The 15,747-nt window shown below is 34.1% G+C and overlaps 1 protein-coding gene across 1 annotated transcript; it reads left to right on the top strand.

Annotated features, from left to right (window-relative positions):
• The first annotated feature begins 12,552 nt into the window (after positions 1-12,552).
• LOC128193734 (uncharacterized) lies at positions 12,553-15,288 on the top strand. Its single transcript, XM_052867819.1, has 5 exons — positions 12,553-12,939; positions 13,028-13,273; positions 13,587-13,716; positions 14,315-14,458; positions 15,272-15,288. The coding sequence occupies exons 1-5, from the start codon at positions 12,553-12,555 to the stop codon at positions 15,286-15,288; spliced, it is 924 nt and encodes a 307-aa protein (XP_052723779.1).
• Positions 15,289-15,747: the final 459 nt, after the last annotated feature.

Below are 15,747 nucleotides of genomic sequence, written 5' to 3'. Positions count from 1 at the left end.
GTCGCTCTCTCTCTCTTTTCTTCTCCCAAAACGTCAATCTCCTCTCTTCCTCTGTTTTCTCTCCTTGATTTAGAGTTTCTAGGGTTTATAAACACCAAACCACCCCTTAATTAATTTCTACATCAATTCAATAAAGGTAAAAGACCCTTTTGCTCGTAGTTAAAAATATAAAAATAAAGAAATAACATAACAATTATGTTCTAACAAAAATATACAATCAAGAACACTAATTTCCAAGCAAAAACCCAGAGTCTCAAAACTACTTTATTTTTAAAACCCTTATTTTCTCGGATCTTACATTCACCCTTCCTCAAAAGAATTTTCGTCCCCGAAAATTGCAGTCACCCAAAAACATAAATAATGCTAAACTTCATAAACTCCTCCAAAATTACATATACTTTTAAGCACATAATTTTCATAATATAATAGCAACACTAATTCCCAAAGAGATCTAAAGAATATCACAACAAATTGCTTAATGTATTTTACATCATACAAAATAAAACCATCATTTATGCACAACTATAAATAACAAGAAAACTCTTCATATATTCTCATCATCCAAACAATAAGCTACAAAGATTCACCATATAACTAAATCAATTCTAGAACAATTTACATATAGATCCCCAAACCATAAACATGCACACTTAACATCCACCTATAATTCGTAACAAATTCATCAACATGGCATCGTGTTCAAGTTTTAACACCTAATTACAAGTTGATCATGCTTACATTATTCATCCAAACAATATTTCAAACAACCATTTGTAAGCCCAGGCACACTATCATGCTCCAACTTTAGTAAAACAATCTTTGACTTAAACATTGTATAATCAAAGCCTAAACTCATACACTTGAATCTGTTGCAATTATATTTAACAGGAAAAATACATCATTCTCAACTACCATAAGTCATACTAACATGAATCACCTATAATGCATAATGAATCTAGTATAGTAATCAATATCAACTGATCATACTCGATCACACTAACACAATCTTTCATCCAAAGTATTATAATTTCACAGAGAGCACATTATTCAAATACCTCGTATTCATAACTAATATGCAACAAAGAAACTAATCCAATTACAATTATTTACAACATAAAGTGCATAAGAGAAAACAACATATCATTACCATCACATCATTTGGTTAAAGCCTTTTTCATTACCTAGAGACATCACAAAAGACCATACAATAACCCAGAGTCTTGCAACACACCAACAGTGACACATATCCATATGTACCTTTTGTAAAATAACACAAAAACCAAACGTAAATCCTAGAAATTTGTAAAACACCTAGTATTGTTCTCACATCACAACAAATGCGGTTTATAATATGGTAGCTTTAGGCTAGTACCTAAACTAATGCACCAACACACATTAATGATCAAAATCATTGTTAGAATTGATGAGCTTTGTTTCTCAACACCAAGAGCGGGGGGGGGGGGGGGGGGGCGGGGGGATTGGTGTTTTATAAACATGTGCACTTTTGAAATCTTTTTCGCAAATGATATTGTTCTTGAATACTTTCTTGTGCTATAAGAAATGTGCGTGCAATGTAACAGTATGTGTAATCAATTAATAACAATACGTAATCGATTATGTAAAGAGATAGAGAGAAGAAAATCAATCTTAGTTTTTATACTGGTTCGGCTTCATTGCCTACATTTAGTGTCCTTTCAATCAACCTGAGATTGAAAGCCAATTGCACTATAAAGATTTGAGTTTTTACAGCAAGGCTATACAGCGACCAATCTGTCAAAATGTAAACCAGCTCTCTAACTCACTAATCTAATATAACCAATAACAAGACCCTGCAGCAAGAACAATCCTCTCCTGCAGTCACCCCTTTGAGACACCTTTCAAAGTACAAAGAACTTCCCGCTCTTTCTTCTTGGCCGCACGCACAAGGAACCGTAAATCAAAGATTGTGAATCTTCTCCTCCTGATCACACAGAAAGCACCTCAAGTGTGTAGGATCAGTCTCTTCAATCCAGTTACGTTTGCTACTCAAGAATTCTTCAAGATTTGTAAACCACTTTCTTTCTTGATTCTTGGAGCTTTGTATCACTCTGTAAAACTTCTCAAACAAATATCAATCAGATATGAAAGTGTAATTCTCATTTGTCTTACAGAAAATCAATCAATGCGTCAATATATAGTTTTTGTCAATCTTGACGCTATGAAATCGATTAGCCAACTTACGTAATCGGTTACATTAAACAGGTGTAACATAATTACAACCAATTTGGCTCCTTAATTGAATATAATTAATACAATCGATTTCCATTAAATATTGGTCAAACATATTTAAAAATATGACTGTTATAGCAGTTATGACCATATGGAATCATTATTCAAATCTTAACAAACTTAATTGAATACACAATTCACGTAATTGATTAAGCTTTAACACTTAAAAGATTTTTGAAAACTTTCCTTTCCAAAACACATCACATCACATTTTGAAAAAGATATATGCAAACACTCGAGTTTTAATTGATTCACCAACTAATGTAATCGATTCAAAACTAGTTGTTTTGCCACAATTTAAAACTCAAGCCGTTTGATGGCCTTCATTGATTATCATTCCACTGTAATCAATTTACTCATGTAGATATGCTTTTGTGCTTATGGTTTTCATATCACCAAAACATGTATTGTGCATACAGATATAATCCCTTTATAAACACAATAGTATACATCAATCAATATAATATGTTCAACAAATGTGATAAACACAATATGTGCATATTACACAATAAGCATGTACACATTCAACTTATATATCACACAGTACTCACACATATGTTTTTATTAACAATGTGTTGTCATCATCAAAAACCAACATCACAGGGATTGGGTTTAGCTAACACCATGCTCCCCCTATCAATAATCATACATCATATACTACTAGCTTCATGTGAATGCCCCTCTAGTGCCTACCAATCTAAACTGAATGAACTTACTCTACAAGAGCAATGAACTCGAAATAAAAACATCCCTTGCAAACCTTATATTCATAAGTTTTCTCCTTTCGCAACCCTAGCTGCAGTTCTAAATTGTTACTACCCAAACCACCCATGAGTATAATCAAAACAGCACACCCCAAGAACCACACCTACAACGGTAGAGAACTTTACCCCTCATGCGTGAGTTACACCACCAAAAACCACACTATTTAAACCAAATAACGTGATCTAGTAAATATAAAACATCTAATTTTACCACCAGAGAGATTTAGCTCCCCTTTCAACATCATCATAAATTTATAAAATTTATGTAAATTTTATATCAAAATTTATGCATTCAGAATAATACCAAAATAAACACCAAATCACCAATATAAAATTTATATCATAGTAGTTAAGTCCTTATTACAATTCCATCACACCAAACAACATCAATTCCTAATAAGACTATAACAACTAATGCGATAACCACACATTCATTCTCTCAAACGAAATCATGTTCAACCCATTAGTTTTACACCATCTATCAATTTAAGTCAACTTGTGCCTATCCAACCATCATTATAAATGTATGTCAACTCTCATATTTCACCGTATCATTCTTGTTTATCAAAACAAGATGATTATAAGGGTCCTCTACCGCAGCTTTGGACCTATCTCCCATGTTCCCAACTATTTACCCTAGCAGTAAACTCAACACGAGTCGAAAGCCTTTGGGCAAGACCTTCATCCCTTTCTACCCTCTCGCAAGTGGAAAGAGCAACACTCGAATCCCAGTCCCTTTCACCGCCCCTCTAGGACGAAGAGATTCATGTTTTCCATCACCACTTAAAGACGAAGAGATCCACCTTTCTACCCTCCTGCAAGAGGAAAAGGGACTACCTTTTTACCCCATCGAAAGAGGAAAGAGCAACACTCGAATCCCAGTCCCTTCCACTGTCCTTCCAAGACAAAGAGACTCATATCTTCCATTGCCTTTTAAAGACGAAGAGATTCACTTTTCTACCCTCCCGCAAAAGGAAAGGTGACTACCTTTCTACCCCCTCGAAAGAGAAAAGGTACAACCTCAGATTAATGAAATATAGCCAGAAGACCATACTTAAAACATACCCACCATCACACCACATGGTTGGTTCAACACTGTGACTCTATCACTAAGCTAACCAATGATCACGAAAAACCATTACTGCTCTTCTCGTAAGCCATCCTCTTCCCTTGCCTCACATAGGTGTCAGAAAGACCCTAACATTAAGGGTATCACCGCCAACATACTGGATCACTTCCTACTTTTCAACAAGTCAAGAGTAGCTTTGTGAGTGTCCCACCACTCACAGTTCTCTCCAACAAAGTTGTCTAATTTCTATCCAGTCACAAACTCACTCCAAACTAGTATATCCATGTTAGTCAGTGAAATATACAATCAAACAGTCTGGGCAACTTTTAAATAACTCAAATAGCATCACATAAATTCATGTAATGAGTTCCTAACAACTCATGCATTATAAAATAACCACAAAACCATATTAGCACACCATATGAATCTAAAACCCGCGTCTAGGCCCAGATTCAAACCCTTAAACATCAAACTCGAACAAGATTTACCAATTCATATCACTTACGCAACAAACGTAGAAAATTCAAGTAGGGTTAGCTCCGCACATTCACATATAATGAGGAAGACCTTATACTTTCTAAATTATTTGAGTGAAATACACCCTACTTCCACTATCATAGGACCAAACTCAACAAGTTCTATTATCTCATATACAACCCCACCACTTGGTAACATCCAAAAAAACATTGTGAAAACTAAAACTAGACCTTGCAAACACATACAATAATATACAAGGTTACACAACAATACCAATACCAAACACCACAACAATCAAAATACAAGACACATAATACTTCACACTTTAGAGGAACACAACTAAAGCTAGATGAGCTCACTCTACAAAGGCCCCAAAAGGTTTTTCAAAACCCTGACTCTGATACCAAATGTAACACCTCGATTTCTAAGATGTCAGGGGTTATTAAAAATTAGTAAAATTTAAAATTTATCATAGCATAGAAACGTACTTAAAAAAAACCTTATCCATTTACATTATTTCGAGTAATAAAATAACAAAGGAAATACTCCATTTGTATTGTCTTAACTTGTAAAACAAAATAGCTTTAAATGAATCCCAAGGTTATTCCCCATCCTCTCTCGATTCAATCACGCATCTGGAATATCTTTAACATTATCTGCATACGTATAACATAATATACGATCATTGTTGATAATTTCATTCACAAACACACAAACACAAACATGTATGGGGTAAGCTACCGATAAAACAACCATAACAACAAGATACATACATACTGATTATATCAACCATAATGAAACACACAATAAGATACATATCTTCTTATTATACCAACCATAATCAAACACACAACGAGATACATACCTTTTGATTATATCAACCATAATCCAACACCCCATACATAGTAGTAACAATAATAGGATTCCTAATCCTGTAACATAAACAATTAAACCATACTTAATTACTCAATCCTCAATCCTCGATCCTTGAACTTTGATCATTGATCCTTGATCTCTAACTGTTGATATCATCACTGATATCTCACACATAGACCTTTGGTCTATCCACTCATTAGCACCCATGCTAACTACTTACTATAACCATTATAGTAACACCACTATCAACTTAACATAACCTGGAACATCTCAAGTACCATGATCATCATCATATATACACCACCATCATGATTATCTCAGTCATGAACAACACCATGAGCACCATGATACCATAATACAATAGTGGAAAGAGTCCATCTCACTCTTGTACCCTACCTTACTGATTGTAGCCACTCCTAAAGCCCACATGCAGCCTCCCCTACATATCATCTCCTTCCAATGCACACAAGGCAAAAGGAAGCACCTATCCACAAATAGAACCATAATTTACGAGGTACAACAAGTAGTCTTATCCTTCACTCTCATGCTCATCAATCACATACTCAGGTACATCTCAACACTCACGCATGCTCCACTCTCAACCATTAGTCAAACTGACCCAAAACATAACTAGTAACCTCAATCTCTTATTATCATCATGTTCCACAACTCCTCAGGCTTGGTTAACGTCCGTTCTACAACAAATTCGCCATTTTTCACCAAAATGCACTGTGATATGCAATTATCACTTAAGATAATCGATTATCTTAGTGAAATTTATCCCGAAACTTCACGTAGGAAGGGGTAGCCGATTATCAACCCAGATAATTGATTATTCTCGAAACCACACTTACAACGAATGCGTAGATAATCGATTATAACTAATGATAATTGATTATTGCCGAATCAAAACACATCCCGGACATGATTCAAGCATTCAAACATACATATATTAATTCTAGATCACGTGTAAACATAGTTAACACATCATACATGCATTCAAGCATCACATACCTATGTAAACATTCTCAAACACATATAATACATCACTTGACTAATCCAGATCCAATCATTGAAATGTTATACCCCAATAACAGGGTGCAAAAGATTCTCCGATAAAACACCAAATAGGGTTTTCAATAAGCCAAACTAACTAAGAATAATGCTTAGAAATGAGAACCAAGAGGATGGAAATTCTCCAAAACAAAGCTACTGATGTGTGGCTATTTCTCCCAAATAGATCTTCAATTGATAATTCGAACGGTCAAAACGAAGAACCATATGTATGGAACCCATTGTCAAAAAATCAGTTCGATCCAACGATGAACGACTTCACAACGACGAAAACACTAGTGCGATTTTATAAAATTCTCCAAAATAGAGCTGCTGATTCGAGACTGTTTTCTCCAAAACTAGACCTTTGATTGATGATCTGAACGATCAGAATGAAGAACCATATGTCTAGAATCTACTGTCCAAATTTCAGTCTGATCCAATGGTGAAGTACTTCACAATGACGAAACCACCAATACAGATTTTATATTATGTAAGAATGAGTTATTCGCTTCCTTTCTCTCTCACTTGATTTTTCCCTCTCTTCAAATGACTCTAATATGCCCTAATAATCTGACTCATCTCCATAAAACAAAGTGAGACATAATGGTCCATATTATTTGACCTGTTCTATACACATGAAATGAGCCCTATAACCCAACACTTACAATATATATTTGCATGGAAACTCCCAAGCATCATAACTTTCTTCTCCCTTAGCATCAAACCCTTTGTTGGGATAACCTAACAAAACATACATAATCCATTCATAGGAAAAACTTATCATAAGTATTACATAAACCCTATGCTCATTCATACACAAACTCTTACCCAACAATAATCATAGGTAATCATAATCATATACACATGTATCAAAACAAGGATTACTGATCAAGATAATCAAGAACACATATAACATACAACCATAAACTAACAAAGGTTAGCTTCCCAATACCTTGAACAATCATAAAGCTTTATCTATAACCCTAAAACACCACCAATCTTCCTTTACACTAAGAGTTTCCCGTCTCTCTCTCTTATTCTTCCAAAACGTCAATCTATTCCTCTGTTTTTTCTCTTTGATTTAGAGTTTCTAGGGTTTCTAAACACCAAACTAACCCTTAATTAATTTCTACATTAATGAAATAAAGGTAAAAGACTCTTTTGCCCCAAGACAAAAATATAAAAATAAAAAAATAACATAACAATTATGTTCTAACAAAAATATACACTAAAGAACACTAATTTTCAAACAAAAACCCATAGTCTCAAAACTACTTTATTTTTGAAACCTTTATTTTTCTGGATCTTACATAAACTCTATCACTAGGAAAATTATTCATATATAATGAAAAATCTTCACCATTGAAATTAAGTAATGGACAAAAGAAAAACTTAAACTCCATCAATTGTTTATCCTAGCCATGGAAAAAAGCGATTAAAGATATTAAAATGTCAAAAAATTTAATGTAGGAAGTCAAAAGGTAATTTAACTAATTTCACAAGTTTAACCATATTCCACATTTGTCTTAACCAAAACTCCACCTTCAATGATACAATCAATCACAACTATCTCTAAATCAACCTACCAATAGAAAAACAATTGTGAGTAACCATAAATTGTATAACCATTCCTTTAGGCATTATGTTCTTCTAAAAGGAAAGTCCATGTTCATCAAATCTAACAAGATCTTTTAACCAAATTTACATATTGGGTAACCATATTTCACCATGTCTCCAACACACTCCACTTTATTCTCTCATGCTTTCTTTTCAATTTCTAATGTCAATTTTCCTTCACTCGTCTCATTCAAACTTCGCTATTTATTTTCCAACATTTTCCTTGCGTTTTGCTCTCTTCCCTCTTTCTTTCTTTTAACATTCAAATTCTCAATCAAAATATGTTTCTATCTTTGCGACCACGTCATTTTGCTTTTGTCAAACATTCCATGCCACCTTATATAAAATTTTCATGTAGTAGTCACTAGTAAAAAAATGCTTTTTAACTCGCTTAATAGACATCGGTCTAAGAAAAACCGAAGCCTATCAGAAACCGGTGGCAATTTTGTAGTTTTGATGAATTTATATGCCTCGGTTCAGTGAGAACCGAAGCATATAGCACACATTCCAGCCTATTAACTCGGTTAAAGGTACAACCGAGTTCTATAATTTGAATATTGACTCGGTTAAAAGAGAACCGAGGCCTATTACCTCTCGCAGACCTATACTCTCGTACGTATCTCCTTTTTCATTTTCCAAAAACGCTTTTCTTTCTTCTCGCAGAGCAGAAGCAGAAACTCTCGCAACAGAAAAGGGGAATATCTCTTCTCCCACTTGGCAGCCACGGCGCGAGGAGGCTCTTTCCTCCATTGCAGCAGCTTGCGCTCCGGAGGGGAGGCATGATGGTGGCCGGCGTCGAGAGCGGAGGAGAGGCGCGATGGTGACCGACGTCGAAAGCGGAGGGGAGGCGCGATGTTGGTCGGCGACGAAAGCAGAGGGGACGCGATGGTGGCTCGCCGATCTAAGGGTTGAACGAATCGCGGTGGTTTCTTGGAGGCGAGGTGGCAGCTAGGTCACAGCGAGACGGCAGGGAGGCCGCGGCGAGACGGCAGGGAGGCCGCGGCGAGATGGTAGCGAGGCCGCGGCGAGACAGCAGCGAGGCCGCGGCGAGACCGTAGCGAGGTGGCGGCGAGGTCCCGGTGAGGTCGCGGCAAGGGCGTATTTTTGCTTCTGAGATTTGCTTCTGAGATTTGCATCTGAGATTTGAATCTGAGATTTGAATATGAGATTTGCTTCTGATATTTGTTTTGTATTTTTGAGATTTGGTAGGACCGTTTTGTTTTGCTTGAACTGTGCTTGAATTCTGGACTGTTCTGGACTATTTTACTTGAACTGTGCTTGAATTATGCTTGGACGGTGGACTGTGAAAGGAAGAGAGACTGTGGAAGGAAGAGGGACTGTGGAAGGAAGAGGGACGTGGAAGGAAGAGGGATTGTGGAAGGAAGATGGACTGTGCAAACCAAAAAAAAAACATGTTATTGCCTCGGTTATTTAAGAACCGAGGCATAATCCGATATCGTTTTAACCCGGTTCAGAACCGAGGCATAAAATCACTCATTTTTTACCTCGTTCGTATATGCCTCGGTTGCAGAACCGGTGCTATAAGCAAAATTAACCGATGCAATTTCTCATTCCTGTACTACTGAGTGTTGGTATAGTAACTCTAAGTTTTACTATATAGGAGATATTTTCTATGTCTACAACCTTTTGTTATAAGACAATTTTTTTTCATTATTATCCTTATGTTTTGTTGAATTTAGAAAGAAATTCATGGGACTTTTTATAGTTAATAAGAATAAACTTATGTACATTAATTTAATTAAATATACTTAAATTTATAAATTTAAGACTTGGTTAAAGTTTTTTATGTGAAAATACTCAAATAATGATTGTACAAAAATACAATTAAATTTTTAATTAAAATTCAGTTAAAATATTTAAATTTGTGGAGACAAAATTAAAATAAATATTTTTTATTATGAATATAAAATTTACTTTTATCTAATCATAATTTTAATTTTAATTAATTTTGAATTCTTTTAGATCTTCTCAAATAAGATTTTGATTTAAGTCTTAATAGAAAAACGTGAGTACCAAAAGAAAAATAAAAATAAAAACACCATCAAGTATACCACTTTCAGATACAGAAATAGTACTTTGAAACTATTGAAAAATACAAACAGTCGATAATCCTTTTTAATAATGCAATAATATATATTATAATTTTAAATTAAAAAATATAATTAAACTATGACTTTTTTATTTCTGAATATATTTTATGTGGTATAAATATATTATTACTCTTTTCGATTTCATATTTGTTTTTGAGTACTAATATCCTCACACTCAGAACAAAATACATCCATTTAATAATTTAAAATATAATATTTTAACAATATTTATTTTAATTTTTAATTTAAATTTATAATATATATTAGGATTAAATATTTTTTTATTTTTAACTTTGATGTATTTTGGTATCTAAATTTATAAAATGATTTTTTTTATTGCTTAATTAAATTATTTAAGATAGAGACTAATTTTAGTTTTGGATTAAAAGACTTAAAAACATATTTAATTCTATATATTACTAGTAAAAATAAAACTAAAATTCTTTAAAAGGTGTTAAAACTATTTGAAACGGCTAGAATATTTGTACGATAATTGGGTGTGTTTTGATAAACAACGTTAAAAACGACGATAGCACAAGGGATTTTCATATATTAACAATTAATTTTTGTCAACTTTTTGACAACCCAACGTGTTAGCATTTGATTGACCCGTTTGAATTATTTTATTTTAATAAAAAGCTCACGTGAAAATGGTTTAAGGGTTCAATTTTTGATGATTCCAAAAATACCCTTATTTTGTTCTCTCTTCATTTTCTCATTCTATTCTTTGTCGTCGTTTCCAAAACCCTTGGCATTCTCGAACTCTGCCTCCTCTTCCTCCTACTCTCCTAGCTCCTCATTTCCTTTGCCTCCGACGAACCAAAATCTTTTCTTTTATCTTCAAGTTTTGAGCTTTTTGGTTTCATTTTGGTGGTTCGAGCAAGGTGATTGGGTTTTTCTCTTTTTTTATTTGCGTTTTCGATTTGCCTTTTCGTTTTTGCTGTTGTGTTTTTGTTGAGTTTTTCCCTTTTCTTTTTTAGTTTTCTTTGATGGAGTTGTGCGTTCGTCATTCTTTCAAAACCAAGTATGTTTGTGCTTTGGAGGCAGAGTTGGTTGAAGAGAAGAATAAACAAAGGAATAAAGCACTTAGAACTCTGTAAACTGGAAATATGGTGAAACATGAGTGATTTGTGTATTCAGTTGTTATAGTTAATAATACAACATTGTGCATAGATGAACAAATAAATGTATTGCACCCAATTTTGTAAATGTTAAAAAAGATGCATCTTTAGTTCCCTTTATTATTGTTAATGTTAATTGAAGTGTTATTCCTTTCGTGATTGTCATTGTCAAATGAGTTGTTGATTGGAATGTCAATAAACAAAGTGGCCAATGTGATTGAGTATCATCCATCAATAATGATATGACCAATTTTTATTGCATTTCAGGCATGCCTAGCCTATTTTGACTCTTGTAATCGATTACACGTACAAAAATTTGATTTTGTAAAAAAACTTATATTGTAGTACCCAGTTGTGAGAATGTCACTCCCCAAAGGCAATTTACGTAATTTCTTCATATTTCTTCAATGGGTGAGACTTCTATTTAGTGTTTAAGTGTGAGTAGAGCTTGAAAACAGAGGTTTGGACAGTCCATGGTGGAGGAAAGACCCAATGTTGGTGTGATGACCAAGTTAGGTGAAGTCCTTAAACAAGTGTAGGTCATTTTGTCCCTTGTAATCGATTACAAGGACCTTGTAAACGATTACACGAAAAAAACTTTGGTTTTGGTACAAAAACTTGTATTGCAGTACCCAGCTGTGGGAACGTAACTCCCTAATTGCAATTTAAGTATTTTTTTCATATTTCTTCAATGAATGTGACTTCTTTTTAGTATTTAAGCGTGAGTAGAGCTTGAAAACAGAGGTTTGGGCAATCCATAGTGGAGGAAAGACCCAATGTTAGTCTGATGACCAAGTTAGGTGAAGTCCTGAAACAAGTGTAGGTCATTTTGTCCCTTGTAATCGATTACAAGGACCATGTAAACGATTACACGAAAAAAAAATGGTTTTGTACAAAAACTTGTACTGCAGTACCCAACTGTGAGAAAGTCACTCCCCAAAGGCAATTTGAGTGAGATAACATGTTGTCAACTTTGACCTTTGCTGACTATTTTAATCATAACTTTTCTCACAGACCTCCAAATGATGTGATTCTTTTTTGGCTTAAATGCTTACTTCGTCCCCATGTTAAGAGGTGAATTTATGTTTAGTACCCGGTTTTAAAAATGAAGACATTGGGTCCCTATGTTACGAAAAGTGTATGAATAAGGCCTTGTCCGTTAAGTTGACAACAATGACGTTAAGTCTATGCTGATGTGGCCGTACTTTTTCTCTTCTCCCCTCTGTTGTCCAACTTTTTCTCTCTCTTGTTCAACTTTTTCTCTCTCCTGCCACGCGCCTTCACTTCCACACTCCTATATTTTGGAAACCATTCTTGATCCAAGCAACCTTTTACCAGCCAATGGACTTGAAGAGGTCTACCAAAATGGTGTTAATGGCAAATTGTCTAACTCTAAAATGGATGGTATTGCCTCAAATGTAGACCCTGCTATCACCAAAATTGCACAAACTGAAGCTCCAAATGGAATTTCTAAAAATTTCATCCAATATGATAGCACTGCGACTGATTTCTCATCCAAGGCAGAAATCAAGGAAGGATTAGGTGACTGCATAGGTGTGAACAATGTCACCATTTCTAAGGTGAGAGGATTTTTATTCCCTTGGTTTAATTAAATCATTAATACTATTCAAATTTAGTATTTCATCTCATGTATACTCACAATGTTAGGAAGTAGAAGCAGAAATCGTAGATCAGACAGAGCAATCAAAAGCAGGAAAATGTATTGTCAAGAGTAAGAATGCAAAGTCACCAAGCCCCAGAGGTGTTCATGCAAGTGCAATTAAAAAGAACATAGATGGAAAAGGTGAAAAGGTAGCATCTACTGTTTCCAATGGTACTTTTGCTTCAGACTCCATCCCAAGAGAGCATATTAAAAATAGATCATTGACCGACAAGCAGGCTCGATTGTCGAAGGTAAACTAACTTTTTAGTACCTTTGTTTGTTTATGAAAATTTTCATAGATGGTCAGGAATTCAAATAGTTATGTGCCCTTAGTTTCTTCTTTTATTATTTTGATTTTGATTTATAAAAGTTACAGTTTTGGCACTCTTTGATAGTTCCTATATTTTATGCTTGCAACATGTTGGGAAGTCTAGCGTGACAATATTTAGATGTGGTATCCTAAAGAAAGTTTACATTGTGGTGTAGAGACTGTTCCACCTACTTTTGGTCAGTTTTATTTATGAAAAATCATATTTTTGAATATTCTTTTTTGTGCTTGTAAAGGTCTGTCTTAGTCACATGGCATGCCAAGTTGGTGATGGAATTGCAGGTTTAGACGAAGTCACCTTTCTTTACAGGCTAACGCCTGGTGCTTGCCCCAAGAGCTATGGTGTTAACGTTGCTCGGATAGTTGGTACGTTTTTGTTGTTTTGAAATATAATAAACATGGAATGTGCTCCTCTATAGTGAGTGGTATACTTTCAGAGGGTAAACTAATAACCTCGTAGTTATAACACCTGAATTGTATTTTATAACAATTTCAACCAATAATTTTCCAATCAACATTTATATCCTTGCACTTGCCCTCTAAAGTGCACTAAATTTAGAGGAGAAAAATCTGCATTGGTAGTCAGCATGTTCTCATCCAATATAGGCAGTTCATTAATTGTTGGTTCATTGAATTTTAAGATTAAACATAAGGTTGAACTATAAGGTTGGTTTAGTAGTAAAAGTTGGAAGAGTGGGAGAGATTGTGGGTTCAATTTTTCCACTAATATTTGGAAACCATAAGATTGGTTTGAAAGGTTTGAAAAGGAGAATGAGAGAGGTTGTAGATTTAACTCTTCCACTAACAAATAACATTTGCAGATAAAAAAAAATATATTATCAAACTAAGTTATGTCTATACATGACTTTTGGACCGTAGTGGAAAACTGTTAAATCAATGTGTTTGATTATTAACAAATGTGTTATGCCTTATTTTATCATGAAGAAAAATAATTCAATTTCAGGACTTCCAACTTCTGTGCTTCAGAAAGCTGCTTCCAAATCTAGAGAATTTGAGGCTAGTTATGGTAAATGTAGAAAGGTGTCTTCTGAAACAAACTCTCCCAATAAAACTAAGTCGCACGCGATCGACAACAAGACGCGCTTCTGTAAGCACCTGAACTGCATTCTGAGTAATCACTTTCCATTACAACTCCTTCAACCGTTATCTTTGTTCTTTCGTTTGACTCTTCTTCTTCCTCCCTTTAAAAGTACATTATTTTAATAATAACACTAATCATATAAAACAACTTTTCTATACAAGAGAGAGAAAAAATTGAACAAGAGAGAGAAAAAGCTAGACAACAGAGGAGAGAAGAGAAAAAGTACGACCACATCATTATAGACTTAACGTCGTTGCTGTCAACTTAATGGACAGGACCTTATTCATACATTTTTCATAACATAGGGACTCAATGTCTTCATTTTTAAAACTGGGTACTAAACATAAATTCACCTCTTAACATGGGGATGAAGTAAGCATTTAAGCCTTCTTTTTTTATTACAAAGTAGACTCAAAACTTTTTCCAATGACAATTAATTTGTGATTTTTGGACTTTTGAGTAGGTGCAATTAATTCCTTAAAGTTAATGTTTTATATATTCCTACCACCTCAAACCTTTGTTGGTTGTTTTGCTCATAACTTTCTCCACTAAACTTCAAATGAGTTGATTCTTACTTTGTTGGAATGTAGACTCAAAGATCTTTCAAATGAATACTAACTCATAATTTTTAGACCACTTTAGTATATGCAGTTAATTTCCCCAAAACAACGTTTTTCTAAGCTTCCTAAATGAGTTTACTTTCAAGTTATTGTTTCATGTTTGTTATTTTATTCAATTTTATTTTATTTCTTTATAAAATGTCTATAATTCAAGGTAAAATAGTAGTATAATTAAGGTGTGATGTGATTCTTTTTTTAGGCACCAACACTCAATAGAATTGGATCTTTTTTTTAGGCACCAAAACTTAGGCCTATCAAGGTCACTTACATAATCAATTTTTGTACCAAGCACCCATAACCAAATAAAGGTTTCAATATATATGGTCAAACAACACTAGGAGAAAACGTATGATACTAGATCAAAAGTGAAATTTTATTCATATAATATATTATCAGTACATATTACCCAACATTTATAATCATAATCTTTTGTATACAAAAAACATGTACAAGGCTCATACAATGTTAATATCTAGGAAACTAATGAACATACAATTGAAAACCTATAAAATCATAAGTGTTGCAGCACTTGTTGTCTTTGCACGCTGTCATTGTCTAGAATCCAGTCCATACATATTTTTGTCTAAATACTTGCAACTGCTCCTGAAATCAACACAAGCCACTTTAAGAAATTAACACAAGCTACTTTAAGAAATTAACACAATACCATATATG

The sequence above is a fragment of the Vigna angularis genome, chromosome 8 (assembly GCF_016808095.1).
Source record: "Vigna angularis cultivar LongXiaoDou No.4 chromosome 8, ASM1680809v1, whole genome shotgun sequence".
In the NCBI taxonomy this organism is placed as follows: domain Eukaryota; kingdom Viridiplantae; phylum Streptophyta; class Magnoliopsida; order Fabales; family Fabaceae; genus Vigna; species Vigna angularis.
This window is presented reverse-complemented; position numbering and strand designations above follow the sequence as displayed.

Bases quoted from the DNA above. Each gene is read 5' to 3' on its own strand.
- LOC128193734 (XM_052867819.1), top strand. From the start codon at position 12,553: ATGTGGCCGTACTTTTTCTCTTCTCCCCTCTGTTGTCCAACTTTTTCT. The intron at 12,940-13,027 runs GTGAGAGGATTT...TCACAATGTTAG, and splicing joins ACAATGTCACCATTTCTAAG to GAAGTAGAAGCAGAAATCGT. The intron at 13,717-14,314 runs GTACGTTTTTGT...ATTCAATTTCAG, and splicing joins TAACGTTGCTCGGATAGTTG to GACTTCCAACTTCTGTGCTT.